This window comes from Anopheles gambiae, chromosome 3 (genome assembly GCF_943734735.2).
Source record: "Anopheles gambiae chromosome 3, idAnoGambNW_F1_1, whole genome shotgun sequence".
Classification (NCBI taxonomy): Eukaryota; Metazoa; Arthropoda; class Insecta; order Diptera; family Culicidae; genus Anopheles; species Anopheles gambiae.
Window position 1 is genome coordinate 7,777,289 of NC_064602.1, and position 24,123 is coordinate 7,801,411.

At 43.9% G+C, this 24,123-nt stretch overlaps 1 protein-coding gene across 6 annotated transcripts in view; it reads right to left on the reverse strand.

Annotated features, from left to right (window-relative positions):
* LOC1269085 (TGF-beta receptor type-1) overlaps positions 1 to 24,123 on the reverse strand; it is an 85,408-nt gene that overhangs the window by 28,962 nt on the left and 32,323 nt on the right. For 3 of the 6 annotated variants that reach the window (XM_061656216.1, XM_061656217.1, XM_061656218.1), the window contains exons 3-5: positions 16,283 to 16,495; positions 13,721 to 13,838; positions 7,096 to 7,241 (exon numbers count right to left, since the gene is read on the reverse strand). In XM_061656216.1, the coding sequence (XP_061512200.1) occupies positions 7,096 to 7,241; positions 13,721 to 13,838; positions 16,283 to 16,495 (477 nt within the window). Of the gene's footprint in view, positions 1 to 5,616; positions 5,760 to 7,095; positions 7,242 to 13,720; positions 13,839 to 16,282; positions 16,496 to 24,123 lie in introns of all 6 variants that reach the window. The other 3 variants (XM_061656221.1, XM_061656222.1, XM_061656220.1) reach the window with 2 other exon arrangements.

A 24,123-nucleotide genomic window follows, 5' to 3' on the forward strand; every position in this document is an offset into this window, starting at 1 on the left:
TTCAGTTTTATCTGGTCTGGTGTCAGTTTTACACTTTGGTAACAATTTATCTCTACTCCCTCCCGTCGTCCCACTAACAAGGAAGACGCTGAGTGGCTCCTCTTCCTCGATGGTTCTGTGTACATATTTCAGCCAAAATAGCGAAGCATCAACTTCGCGCTTTCGCCTACAGCGAGAGTTTGTGTATCGCAATGGCTAACTTCGATTCGACCCACCTGCACCTCACACATGTACACATCCTTTCCCCCCCCCCTAACTGGAGGCATATAGCCCCCACAAAACCAAGCAGCGAAGGAGGATACAGTGTCAGATTACGGTCTGAAAACTTTCTTTGTGTACCGATCGCTGTACCGCACACACACAGCCCTCTCTCCAGCTCGGCGACAGGGACGTCGTCGTGGTGTGTTTGCGTTTTATCATGTGAAAACTCAGCCCGCAATTATTTTCCTTTCGATATTTTTTTTTGTTGCGGTGCGCTTCTGGCTGTTGGTTGCTTTCTTGTAAATCGGAAAAAGTTTTACGGGCATCAGAAAGAGATTTTTTTTTTATGACAGCACAGATTTGGTTCCAAATTCCAACAGCAAGCCCACAAAACATTCCATTTGAAAGAAAACCACACACACACAAACATTCTTAGGAATAAAAAGCTAATCGTTTGATGCTACTGGCAGCTTCTTTCTTTGATTTTTCTAAAAGCCCTTAGTTGCTGTAGATTTTATCTCAATGAAGAGGACAAAGCGAATTAAAACCCACAATCGATGGATGTTATTAAATAAACATGCGTCCGGAAATCGATCATCCTACCTTATACATCGCGTGCCATTAACTCTTAACTTCATCATGAAGCTATTTCAGACACGGCAGCAGCATTGCTTCCCACTTGACGCGAGGAGTGTCGTCTTCATAGCGTGTGATTTCGATTAAAATTAACAGACCTATAAAAGCGACACCAATTAACCAGACACACCAACCAACAGGCTCGTATTACACAAGACATTCCTCGGGTCGAGGAAGACGACCCCGCGGCAAAGGATGAGATGTTCAACAATTTCGATTACGAGAATTCTCGTTACCAACAAAACTTTACAAGCGCTTTTTTACCTACTGCGCGCACATGTCACAGAATAGAATTAAATGATGCCACGCTGGAAACAATGGTGCCTTGCCGACCCCTGCTGCAGGAGGTGTCGTCACACGGGAGAGTAATGAAAGAAGTGCAAAAATTGACCATTAAAACAAGCTCACGATTTCAACTTTTATCTTCTTCCCTTGCCGCACGGAACCTCAACCTTTTGCTTCCTGTGGGGATGACTTCTTCTGGCTAAAGAGTGCAACGAAGAAGAAGTAGAAAAAAAGCAACCTCCTCACCCTAGCTGACCTGTGGGATCGTGTCCCTGCGCTTTTCTGGATGCACGTAGCCATTTTCATTTCACAGCTACTTTTACGATTGTGCTTGTGTAATAAAAACCATCACAGTACATATCCAGACACACAGTCCCGTCGCTAAGGGTGCACACACACACAGCACACATGCACGCACTCAACTTTAGGGCACTGAATCGTAAGGCGCAGCAGCCGCCAAAACATCATTATCGCAACCTACAACACACGCTCCAACGTCGCACGGGTTCAAAAGATCTTTCGACTTCAATGAACAAATTGCACTTTATGTCCATCCGGCACAGCGCGCGTGTGAGTGGGAAGCGGAGCCGAAAAGGACACGCACAACCGAACTCATAAACGCGAAACACGCGTGGTTATCCATCACAGCGCGGTGGTTAAGATTCTGTGCTCCTGAAACTCCTTCCCTTCTAAGGGCGGCTTTTTATACGGTGTACGGAGAGTCAAGGGTTCTCTCATCTCTAAACGTTCCTCTAATGTTTATATGTTACCGACCGAAATTACAGCTCTACGAGCTCGGTTTATTACCACCGGGTTGGTTGCTATGCATTGTAATGGTACCCTGCTCAGCCCTTTAAACCTATTCCACCACATTCATGCCAAAAACGAAAAACCTGAGTGGCACACCGAAGAGCTTCACTTTTAAATATTAAAATAGCTCTAAAATGTTTAACCGCACTTTTCAGGGGGTCCGTTTTATGCCAGCGCCAATCATGCCAGCTCACACGATCGTGAGCGCCACACAACAGACACAACAAACTGCTCGCCCACATACACTCGATCGTTGTTAATCTGTTATCTTCCAAGGGACTGCTGGGAAATCGACCTAGCACGCGCTTGACATTTTTGGGGCTTTTTGTTTTGCTTTTATCTAAAAAAAAAAAAGAGGTATGATAAAACTACCCCTGGTTTCCGGTCAATGTGTAAAGAGAGCGAGATACGGAACGCGTACGCAATACATGAAAAAAACATCAGAAATGGGAAACAGCTTCGTTTGTGCCACCGCCACCACATCAAATGCTGTCAGGGGAGTTTGCCCTTCTGTGCGAAAGGCAACCGCACCGACAGAACGGCAATCTGTGTGGCTTGTATCTCGCTCTCGGACGTGGTGTACTTCCGTTCCATTCCGAGGTTGAAAGCGAATTGAAAGTCCCAACCAATCGCGCGCTGCAAACGTTGCGTTCAAATAATGTTTAATTTTCTTTGTGTCTGTGACTGCTTAAGTTAAAGCAGAACTCAGCTACGCGTGACAAAATACAATCCCACGCCTGCGGTACGTGTGTCTGGTGAAATGATTTGATTTTTATAAATAAACAAAAGGTATCTGCCTCCTCCCATTGTGAACGTTGCCAGAGGTTCAAGATGTTTGGTAGGTGTTCGATTTAAAACCTCCTTCAACCATCCGCTTATCTCTAAATGATCACACGCGTATCCTCTTTTCGTGCTCTCATCATGATTGACACAAAAAAAGTCCCGATCTTCTGCCAAGCAACCAATCAAAGTGCGAAAGGGAAGGCTAAAACTCACAGCTCGAAGCAGCACTGGACACCCATCATCGCACGAAAAGTGCGCAGAGCGTCACATCATCTCAAGATGAAATAGGTTTTCCACCGATAGCAGATCCAAAATGGAATGCCAAATGCGCCCTGCAACCCTTTTACCCGTTTGATGGCTCTTCTCAAAAGGCGCCCTCGCAAAACCGGCCTCAAAGAATTCGTATCGGCGCCCTATGCCTATCAAATTACCGCAACCAACGCGCGGTGGTGCGCCGGCCACACGTGTGGCCTCAAAAATACCAAGACGGTAAACGAAGCCCACCAGACACCGGGCGGGTTTCGACCGGGCGTTCCCAATCATAGCCTGTCGCTCGATCGGTCTCTGTGTCAACACAATCGCCCGTGCTGAAACCGATCGGGCGCAGGTATTTTAATTCAGTTCCGTCCGTTTGTCCCTTTTTTCTTTGTTGGGATGGCATACCAGCAGCAAGGGAGAAGAGGGTAGTGTCGATAACGATAAGCGATGCCAATGGAATGCTCAAGCAGGTGAATCCCAAAAACCGTGGCACAGGATGTACAGATGGGTGGAGAGATAAAACACAGAAAATAGATATTGCGAGAGGAAAAAAAAGGAAACGCTTCCCTTCTTTCCCATGAAATGGAGCAGCCTGGTAGTTTGTAAGAAAGCGTGCACGGCGATGAGGTTTCGAACTTTTTCACCGAAAACTGTTTCACAGGATGCTCAAGAGATTGGGGAAAATGTTAACTTTATAAAACATTTCCAGAATTTCTTATCAACCTTTTATTGCGATTTCTTGAAAATACACAAAAGCTATACAACTTATTTTCCATTTTTCCGCTGGATCCATTTACAACCTGTGCCGTCGAGGATTTCTTTGAGAATGAGACGCATTTCCGCCAACCAAAATCCCTTCATCATACCGCCCCCCGCAAAAAGAAATATAAAATTCTTTATTTTAAGAGCGTTCCTAATCAATGATAAATATTTAAGAAGTTTAGTTGCAGTAATTCGATTAAATTATTCAGCACCGCTTGATGTGGAAAGGGCGTAGTAAAACGTTCTCGATCGAGCCGTTTGTGTGAGTGTTTCGCTTTTTTACCTTACCATCTCCTTTTCCAGGTTCCAATTCAATCCCACCCCCAGGTATCACGATATGGAAAAGGAAGAGCCGCGCGTTAGGGAAGGGATCAAATTTCGAATTCATTGCTGACCTCCTTTATCGGTAACTGTACTTTGGCTTCATTTACCGAATTCTACCCTCTCCCGTGCCGCACCCGTCTATCGTCGCTCGTTCTAATCCGCCGCAACAAGCATACCGATCAGGAATTGCCAAAATATTCTTAAACCCACACAAGGGTCACAACGGGAGGTAACAGTAGTGGCGGCCGGGAAGCTAGACTTTATCTTTCCCATTTAGTTTCGACTCCATTTTACAGCAGTAGCAGCAGCAAAATAAAAACGGTTCATTTGAGCGGTGCTGCTCCAGGGCCAATTATTGGTGCCGCCAGTTGGGTCGAACTGGACAAACAAAGATCCATTTACACCTGCAGAAAGGTGGGGTTTTGAGATTTGTTGAGGTTGAATCCAACAGACTGTTTTTTATACGTTTCAAGGACATAATAATAATATACTTAATATACTTCAGTATAAATATTAGTGCGACAAAGCGTATTTTCGTTAAATTTGTGATCAGGACGACAAATTTTTGGATTAGTTTTGGTTTATTCAGATCGTTGAGCTGTTGATAGATCAATAGAAAAAGGGATGATATGATGCAAATATTGTCGGTATGTGAACCACAAGCTTGTGATAACACTTTTGCTGACAGATACATCATACAATCTATGTAAACTCTGTGGAAATTCTAGATAAAAATGTTTGTTTGAACTATTACAATAAAGGAGTCAGAGAAAATTCAACTATTAAAATAGTATTCAGAACTTACATTATCTACTATTTACACTACGTTTCTAAAAAAACAGTTCATTGAAAAAATAAGCGCAATATTCATTCAAGCGTAAAATAAAACCAAGCTCAAAACAAGAGGAACAAAGGAGATTGAAAATAAGCAGTAGGAAAAGAAACCAAGCTCAATGAGAAGAGATATTGCAAACACGAAAAGAAAAACACTTGTAATTTACAGCATATCAAACACTTTCAAACACATTCATTCTTAAGGAAAGAGAAGAGGAAAGTTAGCACAAGCAGAGGGAGCAAGAAAAGAAAACAACATCTGTCGCTGCTATAAACAGTCGCTGCAGATTTTTTATAGCAAAATAATGCAAAACTAGAAACAACATTGAAATTAGTTCACTGTACAAAAATTAAACCACTATACCGATTAGATACAGAAGACACGTGAAGGACAAAAAGCAATAATAAATTCGATAGCCTGTTAATTAGGCAAACTACTTTCAACCATTCCTGGGAGGGGATTATCACCTCCACAGCAACGGTGTGTGCATGGGAATGCATAATTTTGATCTATAATACAAAATCGAAAGCGAAAGGGTGTTGTGGGGGAACCATTTTCGACCCGTTTGACACAGAATTTCTACGACACCTTCTCTACTGCCATTAAACAAAAGTTGGAAACTATAAACATCGAATGAAATACGATTTTTTTTAAAGAAACCAAACAAAAATACCGCCGGAATATGTATAAGATTGAAATGAACGGTGCCACAAAATGTATACCTGGTTCGGGCAGTGTTAGAAGTTTGTTATGATTGCAGAAGTCAGTGGAACAACACTCGATCATGAAGGATGTGCTCTTTTCCTTTGAGGTTAGACAACTCAGGGGCAGCCGATCGGCCAGGTCGTACTTTCTCGTCTTACAGCTATCGCCACAGTAAAGGAACGGGACAGTCGGATGATGATGGAGTTTTGGTGGATCACGCGCAGTTGTTGATGATGAAGGTGATGATGGAGAGAATACATTCGGGGTGGATTTCGTCGTTCGTGATTTGTGAAAGTGCACATTTTTGCACATCCGTCAACGGTAGTTTAGAGAGTTTTATTTGGCCGATTCAAATCGAACGTCAACACATTGAAAGAGAAAAAGAAAAGAAGAACGATGTGGTTATATAAGGCGCACAAGGCGTAGGGAAATCTTGAACAATTGAACGGCATGATGAAAAGTGAAACGTAATTATTGGGATAACCAAGGTTTTCTCTGTTCATTTAAGCCAAATAGGAACAATAAAAAGGACAATAAACCCACAGCGGACAAACGACAATCTCCAATTGGGATCGTTATAAACCACAAAAAAAGGAATGGAAGGTCGATGATGAGGATTCACACAAAAGCAACAAAAGAGGACGCTCTTGGTTGAAATCATTTCTTCACTCCACCAGGAAAGGGGAAAACCAATTCGTTCTTTTTTCTCAGTACAAACAAAAGCGCTAAAGAATCATTGTGTTATAGCAAGTGGATTTTAATAAGCAACAGAAGAAATAGAAATAGGTTGGAAGGTAAAACAAGGATCCACAAGGATGGCTGATATAAAACGGGGTAAAACATAACAAAATTAGTGTTTCAAACTCAAGAACAAAATAAAACGCATTAAAAAAAGTAAATTAAAGTACTAGAGATAACAAAAGAGAACAATAATAGACGTAACAAAGATCAATTCAATCAAGACCGAGCACAAACAAAGCTATACTTTTGCTGGATTAGACAACTCAAACGATTTATCTACTGGGTGGAATGTTTCGGTGAAACCGTTGGTGATGGTGGTGGTATATTTGACTGTCGCATGTTGCTTTAGGAGAAAAAGCATTAAATGGTTATAATTTATATCAATTGTAGGAATGTTTTTTTGAGTCACTCCCAACAGAGGTACAATCATCTTGTAAATTGTTGTGGAAGTTTTCAGAAAAAGTGAAACAACATTAAGGCGTGAGGTTAATTTTGATTAAGAGAACTAAAACAGTGTAAGCAATCAAGTCAAAACAAATGAATAAAATAAGTAAATCACAAATCAAGTAACTCTTGCAAAGAGTGCACAAAGATTAAAATGAAAGAGAACGTCTGTTTGAGGGGTTTTAGGAAACAAAAACAAAACAAAGAACAAGAAAAAAAACTGAAAAATAAATAAAAACTCAAAAGCAAACAAAAAGGATAAAACTGAAAATGCAATCAACGAAAAAGAGAACCGAAAATGAAAAGCGCACCTTCCACCATGGGCGTCGCGGGTTTGAGCGACAAATTACACAAATCTGGCCCGTAGCAACAGTAGTGATCGTTTGTACCGTTTTCCGTCTTATTACGGCACCAGTTCCAGGTAAACGGACCCAAATGGTACTTCAGATCGAAACACCTTTAGAAAAAATTGCGAGTGAAATCATTATTACTTTGCTGGCGCAACTGTTCATCAAAGGGGATTATGTTATGTGTCTGTGGCGTCCAGTACGGCGTCTGTGGTATCAGTTTTGCGTCCGTAGCGCGTTGGGGAGATGTAATTTTCCATTCGAACTTTTGAAAGAGAATATTTAGTTGAATTCTACAGAACGAAAACCTCTTTTCTTGCCCAACACTCGGCAATACCCGCCATTCGGTGCAAGCACTGGTAACACAGATAGCAACACAAATATATGCATTAAAACATTCTGGGAAAATATGGTTTCGCCATGTTTACTCGGTACGCAGCAACTACCGAATTTCGGGTCCATCTCTAGCCTACGCACATGCAAAATCCTATTTCTGTATCCACCTCAAAGCACCGTAGCGTAGCTCTCCCTCCGCTTCTCTGTTAGTCAATCGAATTTGATATGGTTTCTATTTCAAAAATCAAATTTCATACAAAGCGATGCACGCACATGCCGCCGAATGCTTTCGCAGGAAGTAAATCAAACAAATCGAACATATTTACTGATTGAAGGCCGAATTTCAGGATTGAAATCTCATTACCCACCATCAAAAGGTTGCAGCAGCGGTGTCCGCATGGGCACAGTTCAAATAAGCCAAATCAATTTTCTCAGTAGCGTTGGACAAAAGGGAACGTTCTATTCATGTTTTAATAATACTTGCTTGCTTACTAATTGATTCATTCGCCGAACATTTTATTTCACGAACAGTTGATCATAGTTGAAGGAAAGTACTTTTCATAGAGTCTGTGCACAAAACGACACTACTGTTAGACGTTAGCCATGATTTAAATCAAATTAATGCAAACCCTTGTCCACCGACTTATTCAAGCCAATCATAAACAGTGGTCAAGCGGGTGGACAAGAAAACTCTTTTACCAGAGCATGTAATAATCATTAGCGTTGTCCGGGGCAAAGAATGTAAAATCACATACACACTCTCACACACAAACACACAAAAACTCCTAATTTTAATAAACATCACACAAACAACGTTGGAAGCGAATAATCTGCCCCTGTGCACACACTGCTTTAACTTCCATGTCCGTTGATGACCACATACCCACTCCACAGTGCCCCACAACAACCCACAAGCAGAGGAACCGTTTAGCAACTGCTTTCAGCTTAATTAGCAGACTATTTATCGGGGGCCTGTTTGAGCTCGAGCTACGGGAAGCAGCAGCAGCGCCGCCGTCCGGCAAAGCCTCTGGACAGCCATCAATTTCTCCATTAAATAGACAGTTTTAATTGCTAACTCCGGTCGGATGGGCGGACCGGCGTACTGGCGATAGCGTAAGCCCAATACAGGGGCCGAAGGGGCTGAAGAAAGCAGGCATCCAGGTTTGACCACTCCAGCTCGACCACGAGCGCTACAACTTTACAGTTCATTGGAGCTCCGAAGCGAAGTGCGAAATAAAACCGGACAGAGCTGGGGGGATGATCTGTACACGGCGGCAACCAAATCCAGATCCAGTTAGTTATAGTTACTGATTATTAGTCTGGGTTAACTGCTTCCATCTACTGCTTGAATCCAGTACGCAACGAGCAGAAGGCATTGAAAATGCAAAATTAGCACCCAGCTTCTGCTATCTTCCTGCTATGGGGCCTTCCCGTGTACGGTGCGAACTCAGGCGCAAGTTTGTTAATAACTAAAATAGTACATTTGCAGTTTGGTATTTAAACTTTTACACAATAACTTATTCAAAAACTCACATCACTCAAATTATTCATGTTCGAACATTTCAGTTCAACAGCCAAAAAGAGCAATCGTTGAAATTACATTCAGTTTTGCCCAACAAGCTACCAAATTTCCCGTTTAATACGGCAAATGCAATTATTGCTAACGAGCAAGCGACACATTAAAACTACACACCTATAAATGTCTGCTGGTAAACGACCGCCTTCCTCCATCGACCATGGAGTATGTGTAAAAGTATCGGTTTCGTATCAATATCGCATTACGCGAAAGCTTTCACCGCCAAAAACAAAACAACTCTTCTCATCGCGCGTCCATTCGTTTTGAGCCGTCCCGCGCGAGAAACTAGAAGACCCAGGGGAGGGCAGCACGCGACTAGAAACAATCTAGCCAAATGTGCACAACACGCCACACGCACACACACTCACATACACTATATCCCATTACAATTCGAATTCAATTTTGCGACTTTTGCGACGATACCATAAAATTACCAAACGGCTTGGAACGCGTTCAACGGCAGCGAAAGTATTTCGCTGGCTGCAACTCCCACACGTTACCGCGCAACGACGTTGGAATTTTGCCCTCAATTTCGATTTTCTTCTATGCTACTGCCCTTTTCGAAACCCAACGATATGATGGGAAGCATGATTTTAATGTTGCCACATATGCTTACACCGATGATTTGGATTGCAGCGACTCTCGCTGCCATTCCATTCCTTGGGTAGGAATTATTTTTGGGATATTATTTCCTACGCTCCCCGCTCTTTTCTTATACTTAACATCAACCCTCTTCCCCTCATAACGATCATCGCTTGCAAATGACGTGAAATACAGAGCAACAAAAAAGCTTCTTACTGTGAGCGTTTTTCGTTTTTTTAACGAGCTTTTTTGTTTTTCCTTTTCACCCTGGAAGCTTCACAGGGCGCAAAGGAAAGAATTTCAGAATGCAACAAAAAAAGCTTACTGTTTTGCCATCAGAAGAAAGCAAAAAACAGCGCATACAAATGTATCGAATGGGCTGGAAAATTGTCGTTTTCCCCGTAGTAATCGTTGTTGTGTCTTGTATATCTTGTACTGTGTGTTCCACCCGTCCAGTTAGTCGGTTTGTCGTCCTCGCGCGAATCGGTTTTTCCTCCCACGTGTGTTCTCTGTTGTTTGGTCGTGATTGGTAAGGGTTAATTTGGTGTTTGTTTTCTAGCATTTTTTTACTGTTGCTGTTTTTTTATGCGTTTGTATGTCTATTTGTCTCTTCCTCCCGGGTTTCCCCCGACACTCAGAAACATGACGCGCGTTCGGGTGTTTGGTGGGGTTGAAAAACGAAGATGAAACAATTCGAGGCTGAAATCGATGTCATAACTTTGCAATTTCATTGCCATTTTATGGGCTCGTAAAATAAATATTAGCGAAATGAAGTGGAAAGGTATTTTGTCCTGCGGGAGAATGGAAACACTCTCGAGTAAATGATACGATAGAGTAACATAAAAATAGATGAGATTTGGGGGTCGGCGAAAAAAAGGGAGAAAAATATGGTGGGACGATAAATTACATTTTTAACTTTTTTTTACGCTTTCTACTAGAAAATAGATAATGGAGACAACAACTTTGAATTCAGATTGTAGTCCCAATAAATAATAGTTGCAAAAGTTACATTGAAAGTAACCAACTGTGCATAGTTCTTGTTAAGTGCAATAATAAATTAAAGAATAAGGAGAAATTCAGAAAAGGCCAAATCAGTATAATAAAAAATAAAATCCAAAGCATTTACCAAACCAATCAAAAGAACTACAACGCTTTTTTTAAGAATAAAAAAACAGATAATATCTGAGTCATCTTTCGTTTAAACTTTGGTTTGAAATGATTGGTGTTTACATCCGGAAATACGGAAGAAATTTTACAAGACATTTTTTTCCTCGAACAATCTCTAACATATTCCCGAATGAGAGAGCAAAGATGAAAGATGTAAAAATAATCAATGTCGACTTCTTTTCAGACCATTTTTACACAACCACATGCAAAAAAGAAAGGACCAAAACCAAAAAACAATCATTTAGAGCGGCTCGTCTGCCCGTCACGATCACCATCATGTGAGAAGCAATGGTAATGAAACACAGCCGTAATACACAAAACGACGGACACAAACCAACACACACAACATGGAACCTAAACGAGGAGAAGGAAAAATCCTAAGAATCTGTTGACCATCGGTTTCTGTTGGCCGAAACATGGCGTGCCATCATTATTCCGGTCAGCGCTTCCAGTTATAAAGCTTGCCGCACGACGAAACGACGCCAAGGGACGGGCACTCCACGTGAGTCCAAGGCGCCAGAAGGAGCTGTATGAAATAATCATACATAGAAAGAGCAGAATGTAGCTTTGGTTTGACGGGAGGGAAAGGATACAACACCAATCTCCTTCGATTCCCTTCCCCACCAAAAGGTGAAAGGTGAAAGGTGGACCATGTTCAACAGCCGCTTGTGCTGTACATACACTCCCACCAGCCACAGCAGGGAGTGGGGAACAAAACGATAGAAAGAAGAGCAACTTTACGAAAAAGCCTCCTCGAATGTACAGGAGACGCGAATAATGATTCAAAGCATGGAGGTTCACCATCCGACAAAAAGAATACAGGAAATTGAGAGGGCAAAGGCGCGGCAGTGTGGACACCGGGGGCATGGCGACATGAATTTTCTTCAAATTATTATTGGATTTAATTAAAACGCTTCGCGTTGTGCGGAAATTTCGATGCGGATTATATTCTTGTGAGCCGAGAGGGCTCGGAATGTGATGCATCCGGAAGGGAATGATGAAGAGGGCGGGATCCTTAGACAGCCACGTATACACGCGCACACACACGTACACAGAGATACAGCGGTCCCCACACCTGACGATGGTGAGACGATGGTAGCTGAATACTAATAAAGGAAACACCAAACCATCAGTAATAGGATCATACCATGACCATGAATGCGCCATACAAAGACTTGACGCCAGCCCGCACCGGATGGTAACAACAGATTTTCCCTTTTTTTTTCCTTGTCCAATTTTGGTTCCGATTCGTTTTGTGCTTGTTTTGTGCCCGGCTCTAACTTCCATTGGGCGCTGTGTATCTTTCTCTCGTTGCTTTTGCTTTCGGAAAATTTTGCACAAACTAGAATCTCAAAAGCGGAGCAAAAAAGAAGCATTCCTATTGCTTCTTTTCGTCCCCAAAAACAAAACAACAACAAATAAAAATTAGGAAAGCAACGACAGACCAATGCAAAGACTTTTCAAATCATTTTTCGTTTATCATCACCGTAAACTTTGCTTGACGATGGTGAAACAAACGACCAACATGGGCACTACAGTGGGAAGGGAACAGCAGAAAGCTCGTGTCCGTTCCGGTCCGATGGTATTATGATTCGCATCCCGCTTGTCTGCCGATGGTTGTGCACAGGACACTCACATCATAACGAGACACACACACACAAACACGCACTGGATGGCTACTGCTACACAGTTGACGCCAAACAGGGAAAGGGTTTTCTTCGGTCGGTTCCATCCGGCTTGCCAGCAAAAACGCGTACACGAAGCGTCTTCTTCAACACGTGTGTGCACGTTTGTTGCGACCTGCCGTATGATCCCTTCGCTTTCTTTAGTACCACCTTCCTCCAAAGCTTGTTGTGTGTCAGCGACAGAGGCTTCACCACCAAACCGTTGGGAAGGAGGAAAGGTCCTTTCCCGGCGTATGTTCCGGTTTCGGCTTGTGCTCACCCCTTTTTATGTGTATTGCAAATAAAACGAGTATTTACAAGCATTACACCGGATTCTGGGTGGACAGAGTCGCGACGCGTTTTGGTCCTTCGAACCGGAATGGGTGAAACGAACGAAAGGCTATGACAGGGGGGGGGGGGGGGAAAGGAAGCATAACACGAAAAACCACGTCGTTGCAGTCACAGAGACTGGAGTGAGGCGAACACGCAGTAAAAATTGAGAAAAAGGGAAAGAAAACAGTAGGAAACCCTTTTTTGGGGGGACAAATCAAAAACAAATGCGTGACGCACTCAGCAAAAAACAAAAAGGGGCGAAATCAAAGCGAGAAAACGTCCATTTCCTTTCCGCGATGCGACACATTTTTAGGGTAGTTGAAGATGATGATGGGCGAATGGGATATGATGAAGGTTCTAGTTTCTTATTTTGTCCGATTATTTTCGATCTGTGTAACGCAACCCCCTGTGTGTGTCCTCACCAAACCTACAGCGCGTGGGTTAACACACCTTCTGTCCGGATCCCGATTTAGTGGGCCGTGATTTGTTGGGAAGCAGTTTCGAGCAGTTCGGAAACTCGTTACCGGTTGGAACTGCGGGAATGTGGGTGTATGGAATGATGTGACCGGACGAAGTGACATGAACTGATATGATGAGTAGCGAATCGTTGAAAATGAAACAACACACTCTAGAGCCACAACAACAGATGATCTACACGGGACGAGAGTAGTTGGCTAGTGGAAATGGGAGTGACGATACGATACTGAACGAAAGTGTAATGGAGCCATCTGGTAAGTTAGGATTAAATTCTTCACTTCCGCTTGTTACCTTGTCGAACGCAACCAATTCAATGATGATTCAAAGGTGAGTGTAAAGGTACGATCGAACGATACACACGCGATAAACGAAAACCAAATGATGGTGAGAGAGTATGGAAAATGGAGCAGCAGAGCTTGTCAAATCAAACGATTGGATGCAGATAAGACCCTACCTGTAGGAGTACTTCAGTGTACCGTCCGCTTCACGCGTGAGCGAGGTGAAGCAAAGGCCGTCCGTTTCGCACACAAAGTTTTCGTCCTTGCAAATGTCGCAGTGACATTTCAGTAGTTCTGTAAGAGAAAGCAGAGAGAACAACCCCATTAGAACATTAGAACAGAATAGGGGATACACATTGAGGCTGATGATCATCTTCCAAGGATTCGGAAACATCCCGTTGTGCCGTACAGATGGTGTTGGGGTGGGATATGTTACAATTTATCGTTTTTAATTTACCGAGAATTTGTACCGACGGCTTAACGGTGTGTGTGCCTTTTCCCATTTGCACCGTGACAATCACCCTCCCCCCCCCTGGCCTTGTTCGGTAAAGGCTTATGAAAAGCTATACCAACTGCTCGCGAAGTACCAGCTGCCGATAGCACTGCAGCAGCGAAAGGTTAATCGCATTTGACCGCCATCGTCTGCCCAAATTTTCGGTAGAAAGGGCGCTCCCCCTTCACTTCTAAGTGTTATTTCTTAACTAGAGTTTTGAGATGCCTTTTTGACCCACACACACAGACACAAAACCACTTACAGCTCTCGATCTTTCACGAGCACGAAGGGTATATTCCGCCGGATTGCACACGCTTCAAATTAACGTTTTAATCGAGTGAAATTGTCAGCGCAATGAGCTGCTTAAGATGGGGCAATGACGCGCGAAAGGAACGGATGACAAGCGCCTGTCCCGAACACACACACACAGTATGGAGGACAGGAAAAGCAGCGGGCCACGTTGATAAGAGTTCATTTTTCGTGCATTAAATCTAATTATCCATCACGCTGTGAATCAAGTTCACATTGTGCAATATTAAGCTTGGGCAATAATTTCGATTTTGTAATAAGACCAGCGACAGGAAAAAGCATGCCATCCCAACTGTTGAAACACACTGTAGATATCCTTTCCACTTTCACCCAATAAAAAACAAGTACCAAGAGACATTCCGTCCGCTCGTGTCGCCAACTCTAATATCAAGCCCTCAGAGTGCTGTGCGCATTAGATTGCAAAATTAAAAGCTTCAAGCACTTAGTTCTTTTGCAGCTGTTCCATTTTCCCAATAAACGACCAAAACATCCACCAGCCTGAAGGGTTAAACTGTTCATTGATTAAGAAGCCGGTTAAAATCTTAATGCATTCTCTAAAGATGTCTTTTCGATTATTAATTTAGCAAAAGCGTTTTTCTTTTTGCTTGTGATCAAACGACCCAGCAAAAACGGAAAGAAACCCCAATTATCCAGAGCTACTGGTTGAAATTAATAAATTTCTACATCAGCAGAAGCAAGTGCCGCCACGCATTTATTTTTACAAACTTCATCCCCACTTGCGACACTGCTGGAAAGTATTTCCTTGCCGTCTTTTTGAAGTTAATGTCCTGTGGCAATGGTTGGCTCCAAGTACGACACCCCTGCTCCCACCCTCCGTACCCCTTAGAGTTGAAGCGATCTCGGAAGATCTCGAAGGAAGACACTGTTCCCACTGCGCCCGCGGTGGGCGGTCCTCGATGGTGAACGATGTTGTCTACGATGATAATTCCGCTACGCTCATCTCCTCCAATTTAAAAGCTCATTAAGAATCGAAAAGCATATTTTAGAAATTAATTAATAACGATTTTTCGACCGGGCAAAATTCCATGCCATACAGTCCTCTCGGTCATCCCCCTCCGGGTTCGGATGTAACGCCTCCATACGTCTGGCAGGGAACGTTAACGTCTGGGATCCGTTTTTTCCAGGATCCGCTATCCTCCAGAACAGAACAACTCTTGGGGTACACAAACACACACACATAACATTCAGTACAAAAGAGATTCTGGGCTGTTGAGGTAAGGTGGATTTTCCATCCAGACAGTATCTCCCACCCTCGATCGGCAATAATACACATACACACACATCGGTCACATTCCTTTTTTCCTCCCCCGTCGACGACGTTCTGTCGGTTCCTTTGTGCGTTGTCTTCGGGTGACGCTTTTTTGACAGCCTGAGAAACTCTCCCGCCGAGTGCTACCGTGGGACCAAGCGACGGAACTGCTACCGTAAGCCCTAAAACCCAAACTCCAGTCACCCTTGGGTTGAGAAACTCCCCAACTGGAGGGGGAGAAGCTTCACACTGTCACATTTTTGTCTCCTGTCTATCTTCCGCTGATGCGCTTTAGCTCTCTTTTTAGAAACCTGTTGTTAATCACCCATTCACAGACCATGGGGTTACACCATGTTCTGTCATCCCGTTCATCCCATGACCTCGCGTCTCCTCTAACAGGATCACGAGCCCTCCTCCTCCCCCTGTCACTTTACTTTTCGATAAAGGGGGTTTTTGGTTTGAAAATCAACTACTGAACCCTGTGACAGCCTCCTCTCCCTGATGTGTGTGTGTTTGGCATCCAGGCAGGCACAACATGAAAATTATGGCCTCCGGTGAGAAATGCAAGGTGTATGACCGACAAGCTTTTCTCCTTTTTTTCTCCGCAACGGAAAAAAATTGTTCCCACCACTTCCCGGCAAAACATTGTTGGCAAATTCTACTTACTGGTTTTATTTTTATCCGCCGTCAGTGTCATCGTTTGCGGCGATGCTGCCTGCAGGGAGGCTGGTGCCAGCGCACCAGCACCACCCCCTGCACCGTTCTCGGTCGAGCTGGAATGCTGCTTCCCGGTCGGTGGCTGTTGATCCTTCGCCTGCTGTACTCCGGCCGACGGCGACGTATCGTTATCATCAGCCGTATGTCGGTGAATTGTCGATGCTGATGGATTAACGGTGTGCGAAAAATACATACCACCCGGAAGGTAGCACACATGGAATGGAAAGAGAAAAGAAAGAGCGAGAGAGAGCGAGTTAGTGAGGGATAAAATCAATACCGATTATGTGCTGTACAATGGATGCGAGCGTTTTGTACGGAGAGAAAATGATGGAAAATGACGGGAATCTGATCGACCGATTTATATCAATTTTTGTTTGCCCAATCTATGATAAGTAAGAAAAGGGAAGAGTTCCCATGAAGCCTATGCAATCGGTTGCATAATTCAATCATTTTCCATTTTATATTTTGGCCTCATACAATCTGATATAAACCTGAATACATCGTTCTAAAAACGAAAAATAGAATGAATTTAATTTAGCTTGATAACATATCGGAAAAATATAATAATTTAATCAAAGTCAAAACAAAAAGCGCCCCCACAAACCACCATCGTATCCGGCAACTCAATTTAAGCTTAACGACTCATTCATCAGCTGCTCACCACCTCTAATCACCCTAACGCCACCACCACCACCAGAATGGAAAATTGCGTCACCGCGTCGTCCAATGATTAAAGCCGGCAAAATGGCCACAATACAATACCGGCCAGTGAAATGGCCATCACATCCTCATTTTCCCTCCCATTGGGTCTTAAAGTGGGTTTTTATTCAAATTTCATTCCCTCCCCCCCCTCCCCCCCCATGCATTGCTCCCCAACCACAAGAGTGAGTGTTAAATTCAGCGGGGATTCGTTGACATGCACCATCCAGCGATCCTTCGCGTTCCTCGTCCTCCACCGCTGTGAGTGAATCGTGCGTGTGCGTGGCATGTTTTGTTTTGCCGATCCTGGTGGACGACGAGTGTGGTGTGTATGTTAACGCCTTGTGTGCCCTGTTGTGAAATAAAAACATCAAAACACCAGAGCATAGTTTGATGGCTCTGCGTCTGATGTGTTTTCCTTCCCCCATCCTCGATTCAGAGCTTGTGTGTGTGTGTCGCTAAGCACGATTTGCAAACGAACTCTAGCACCACATCACGATATTTCCCACCGTTCCCCATTGCCACCATATATCTCGCCCTGCACGCTCCTCGCCGGGCTCGATTTCAATGTCAACAGAAGGTTAGTGAACGTGCGATAAAACCATCAAAGTCGATGGCACCCCACCATCTCGTCACACAACCGTGGTGCTCCTCTTCTGGCCACATGGGGGGATGGATTTTTACTTTCTTTTTTCTTTTTTTTAGCTAATTTCCTTCGATTGCGTTGCCTCAAAAATCCAAATGTGAGGGGGGCAAGCTGATGAAAATACGGTAGGCAACACACAGTTTCCTTTTTAGATGAGAACACGAGACGAGGAAGAGCGTTTGCCCACTTCCATCCTTGGAGATACATGTAAGAAAGGAAAAGCGCTAGTGGGAGGGAGATAGAAATAACGGTAGCGAGATCAGGAGAACGAGAGCGCACTAGGAACGAGTTGCGAGAGAGAGAACGCGCAGCGTTAAATTCGGGAGCGCGGGTTAAGCGCGAGGAGTTGAATTCGGACCGCGAAGCGAATAACATATTGTGAACTGAAGTAATCAATAAAGCGTTATTTTGTCTTAAACCGAATAAAAAACTCCACATTTGGTGTCAGAAGTGGGATGAACATCCAGACAACAGTGGTTGTACGTGTAGCTGTGGGATGAAAATCCAGCAAACAGTGGTTTTACGTGTAGCTTGTGGAATGAACAAGAGTGATTAGAACGTTGAGTAGATTGATCTAAGAAAATCAATTGAAGTGAGGGAAAAGTGATCCCGTGACTAATTGATTTGAGGTGATCAGAGTTAGACTCAAATTTCTGTGGAGTGAAAGTCAGTCAAAGTGAAGGAAAGTGTTCGTTCCTGTGACCGATTGATTTTCGCCAAAAAAGTTGACTGATCAAAAATGGATGAGCTGGAGCAGCGCATTCTTGATCTGTGTGAAGAATTCACGAAGACTGGCCTAGCAAAAAGGTGCCAGCAAAAAGGGTTGCCCTCAACGGGAACCAAAGAGGAAATGGCTAGATCACTAGTGGAAAGTGAAGAAATGCCCAGCGCGGATGATTCTACCATGGATCATTTTCATGACGCGGATGAAAAATCTGAAGCGGCAGCTAGCAGTGCAGCAGCGAAAGTGGAGCCGAGCATAGTGCAGCAGCCCTACTCCTTTAGGGACGTGGAAGAGGGAATTGAGGCGTTTTGTGCAGATGGCTCGGTGAATTTTGCTGCGTGGCTGACTGATTTTGAGGATGTTGCGACCATGGCGGGATGGTCAGATGAGCAAAAATATGTGATGTGTCGAAAAAAGTTGGTGGGCACAGCGAGAAGTTTTTTGCTAACGATGCGTGGGGTCTCATCGTTCGGGGCTCTTCGCAAGGCGCTAGTAGCAGAATTCGGAGAAAAAGTGCGTCCGATGGACATTCATCGTCAACTTGCATCACGACGACGGAAAAAAGGGGAATCTGCTTTGGATTTCATTTACTCTATGCAGCGAATTGCCAAACAGATTGACCTTGACGAAGAAAGTGTGTGTGAGTACATTGTTGATGGTATCGCGGAGAGCGAAGCGCAACGCGCCACATTGTACGAAGCACGCACGGTGAGAGAGTTGAAAGAAAAAATTGCCTGGCAAGAGCGTGCAGCGCAGAAACAAACACGTGCGGTGAGATCTGCATGGCACGAGCGCGCGGGGCAGAAAGAGAACAAAAGTTTGCCGGTTCAAGACACAATTCCTGTGAAAAATGCAACAAAAGCACGTTGTCTTAATTGTGGTGTGATGGGACATATGGTACGGAATTGTCCAGAACAAAGAAGTGGACCACGGTGTTTTCAGTGCAACGAGTTTGGGCATCGTGCGAATCAGTGTGGGCAAAGGAATAAACAACAACCGGGTACAAGTACAAACCTGATAAACCATGTCCAAGCTGAGCTACCGACAAAAATGGTCCAGTTGGGGGGAAAAAATATAAAAGCGGTTATTGACACAGGCAGCGAAGTGTCGATTGTCCGTCAAGACACATTGCAAGATTTAGGGTGTGTACAACAAAGGATGGAACAATCCATACAACAATTGCGTGGTTTTGGTGGAATCATACAAAAGCCGATAGGCGAATTGGTAACAAACATTGGCATCGATGACGTTGAATACGAAATCGGTTTGCTGGTGGTCTCTCCAAATTCGATGAAGGTTCCAATGCTGGTAGGCATGAATTTTCTTCGAAGTGTTTGTTACGCTATAACCAACGATGGAGTGCAGATTTTTAAGAAAAAAAGTGACAATGAGGAATCGGGTAGTGATCACGAAAGTGCTGTGTATAAGATTGATTGTGAACAAATCCAAGAACTGGAAGTGCCGGAGAAGTTTCGAGACAAGGTACAAGCGCTGAAAAGTCAATACGAAGCTTCAGTGGTAGATAATTACGAAGACAATTGTCCCATACAAATGAAGATAGTGTTGGAAGAAAACGCGTCACCTTTTCGGCATACGCCCCGTCGCTTGCCTTTAATGGAGGAAGAAGCAGTCGAAAACCATGTAGGGGAATGGTTGAGGAAGGGAATTGTTCGTCCATCGACGTCAGACTTTGCAAGTCGCGTTGTGGTAGTGAAAAAGAAAGACGGCACTAGTCGGATTTGTATCGACTTTCGGAAACTGAATACAATGGTTCTAAAGGATGGGTTTCCAGTTCCATTGTTAGAAGAAGTTTTGGAGCAGCTTCAGAGTGCAAAGGTGTTTACTGTTATGGATTTGGAAAACGGGTTTTTTCATGTGCCGATAGAAGAAGCTAGCCGCAAGTATACCGCATTCGTTACAAAATCGGGATTATTTGAATTTAATCGTGTGCCATTTGGACTATGCAACTCGCCAGCGGTGTTCATAAGGTTTGTGAATTATGTTTTTCAAAATTTGTTAAGAGAGAATGTGTTGCATATTTACATGGACGATATTGTGGTTTGTGGTAGTACGGCTGAGGAGTGTTTAGAAAAAATGGGGAAAGTGTTTGAAGTAGCAGCCCAAAATGGATTAAAAATAAAGTGGAAAAAGTGTCGTTTCCTTCAAACATCGATTGAGTTTTTGGGACATCATATTGAAAACGGATCGATTTGGCCTGGACAAGAAAAAGTTAGTGCGGTGAAAAATTTCCCTATACCGAAAAACATAAGAGCAGTGCAAGCGTTTTTGGGTTTGACAGGATTTTTTAGGAAATTTATAAAAGGGTATTCTATTATGGCCAAGCCTCTTACTGACTTGCTGCGGAAGGAGGTAGATTTTAAAATGGGTAGTATAGAAATCGAAGCCTTTAATGATTTGAAAAGTGCGTTAGTGAAAGAACCGGTGCTCAAAATATACGATCGAAATGCTAAAACAGAAGTGCACACGGATGCTTCCATCAAAGGGTTTGGGGCAACAATGTTGCAATGGTTTGATGGAGAGCTGCATCCCGTATATTTTTGGAGCAAGAAGGCAACCGATGCAGAGGCCAAACATCACAGCTATGTGTTGGAAGCAAAGGCTATTTATCTTGCGTTGAAAAAATTCAGGCATTATCTCCTGGGGATAAAGTTCAAGCTTGTGACCGACTGTAATGCATTCAAACAAACATTGAAGAAAGCAGACGTTCCGCGAGAGGTGGTGCAGTGGGTTATTTGCTTGGAGGAGTTTAGTTTTGAGGTGGAACATCGTGCCGGAGACCGATTGAAACACGTCGATTGTCTCAGTCGATATCCACAGTTAACAATGATGGTGACATGTGAAGTGACGGCTCGTGTTAAAAGAAGTCAACAAAGGGACGATTCAATAAAAGCGATAGTTGGAATTCTTAACACCAGACCGTACGAAGATTACAAAATAAAAGGAGAACTTTTATACAAGTGTGTCGAAGGACAAGACCTTTTAGTGATTCCGCGTGATATGGAAAAACAAATAATTTCGGACATTCATAGTGAGGGTCATTTTGGACTATGCAAAACCATGCACGCCATAAAACAACGGTATTTTATACCGCATTTAGAGCGAAAAGTGAAACTGATTCTCAACAGCTGTGTGAAGTGTATCATCCACAATAAGAAGTTAGGACGAAAGGAAGGGTTCCTGCACCCCATTGACAAGGGAGATCAGCCACTGCAAACCCTTCACCTCGATCATGTAGGGCCGATGGACGCCACGGGAAAGCAGTACAAATACGTTTTGACTGTAGTGGATGGTTTTTCCAAGTTCGTCTGGTTGTACCCGACAAAAACGACTGGAGCGGAGGAAACGTTGAGGAAGCTGGAATGCTGGTCGACAATTTTTGGCTATCCGGCTCGTATCGTAACCGACAGGGGCTCAGCTTTCACAGCCAACGCATTTGGTGAGTACGCTAATCGCCATGGTATACAGCACGTCGTTTGTACAACAGGAGTGCCGAGGGGCAACGGTCAAGCGGAGAGAGTGAACCGCACCATGTTATCGGTTTTGACGAAGTTGTCATCGGAAGATCCTGGAAAGTGGTTCAAGGTGGTGCCTTCTGTGCAGCGAGCGATTAACTCTCATATTCACGTAGCAGCTGGAAAGTCGCCATTCGAGTTGATGTTCGGGACAAAGATGAGGACGTCGGAGGTGGAAGACTTGTCGCGGTTACTGGAGGAGGAAGCGTATGATCGTTTTGATTGTGAACGGCAGGAAATGCGAAAAGAGGCGAAGAATGACATTTGTAATGCGCAAAATGTATATAAGAAACATTATGATTTATCACGAAAGCCGGAATATGCGTACGTGGTAGGAGATTTGGTAGCCATCAAAAGAACACAATTTGTAGCCGGAAGAAAGCTTGCTAGCGAATTTTTGGGACCGTATGAAGTTATTAAAATTAATCGTAACGGACGATACAAGGTTAAAAGGGCAGCCAATTGCGAGGGACCGAACATAACAACAACAAGTTGCGACAACATGAAGTTATGGTCGTTTGCCATCAGTAACGACAAAGTATTTTCGGAAGATGAAGCAGAATCGGAAAATGAATAAAATGAATTAGAAGAAAAATCTTCAGGGGCTGAAGATAGGGTAGGACGGCCGAATGTAAGAAAGGAAAAGCGCTAGTGGGAGGGAGATAGAAATAACGGTAGCGAGATCAGGAGAACGAGAGCGCACTAGGAACGAGTTGCGAGAGAGAGAACGCGCAGCGTTAAATTCGGGAGCGCGGGTTAAGCGCGAGGAGTTGAATTCGGACCGCGAAGCGAATAACATATTGTGAACTGAAGTAATCAATAAAGCGTTATTTTGTCTTAAACCGAATAAAAAACTCCACATACATTGCTGCCTGCTCGCATGTAGCTTTTCACGCATCGCCTTTCACGCGGAGTGGTTGGATTTACGATCTAACGCGCTTTCCTACCGCCACCAGCCCAGCCAGCGGGGTCGTCTCTTCCTTCCAGCGTTGGCAATTAACTCTTGATGCGGGCAAAGCCAACCACACTTGCACCTCGCTGGCGTACGTGTGAGTTGGTGCAAAAAGAGAGAACGGAAAAAACGGTGGAAAATTGAAACCATTACACATGGGGTGAGATGTGAAGAATCCTCCATCGATGGAGCTCCCCCGAGCGTGTGTGTGTGTGTGTCATCAGTCGTTAAATATGACACACAAGATCGAAGGCAAATACGAATAACGCTTCAAATTCGGTACCATTATTTTGTGGCTTTTAATTCTATGTAATGGTGCCAAAAAGGTCCCATGAGGCGTTTTATTCTTTCGTCGATATTCCAAGAAGCGATAACGCACCCGACCCGACAGCGAGCTTGGCAAAAAGATGTAAATTTATCTGCAACACTTCCCCCCGTTGTAGCTGTCATGTAAAAGCTCCCAAATCGCCTTAAACCCTGGTGTTGTACACAAATGCTGCAGTGAAACAGACATGCCGGCGAATGTTACCGGATACACAATCAAACATCGACCGCCAGATCTACCAATTCTTGCGATGAAAAACTACACCACCAAAAACGGAAGCAAACCATGCTGCTGTTGCTGCTTAATTTGCAGCAGCATAGCCCTCGGGGCGCCGCCGCTCGGATATCTCAGCGGAGGGGTAGAAATTAATTACACCCCAATCGCGACAAATGCGAAAAACCAACACTTTTCGGCAAGCTGCTTCGTCTTTCGCTAATGCCCTCGAGCACCAGACACACGGGGACGCAGACACCGACAGTCCATCCGAATGGAGCAGCAATTTGTGCTTTGTCGCTTTCGGCACCATCACTTTCTTCTCCTGTTTCCATCCAACAAAAACAAGATGCAAGATTTAAATAAATTCCCACTTTTACCGCGACCGAACCGCGGTGCAGCAAAGGAGTGCTGCGGAAGCGCGAGAGAGAGAGCCGTTGGCCGCACAATTTACTACAAAGTAGCAGGAGACGATATTGTGCAGGAGAAATAATCGATTCGTCGAAACTCATCGTTTGCGACAAAGTGTTTGTGTGCCGTTTCCTTTTTGTGTTTTCGTTTGGCTGGATTTAAATAAATTTCACATCAACAAATTAATGGTCGCAGGAAATGGGCGCCCGGCTGGTCGTGCTGGTGGGTTTGTCCGTGGCGGCAGCTGCTTCCTCCCGTCGGTCAATCGTTTTACCTGTCGCTGCTGC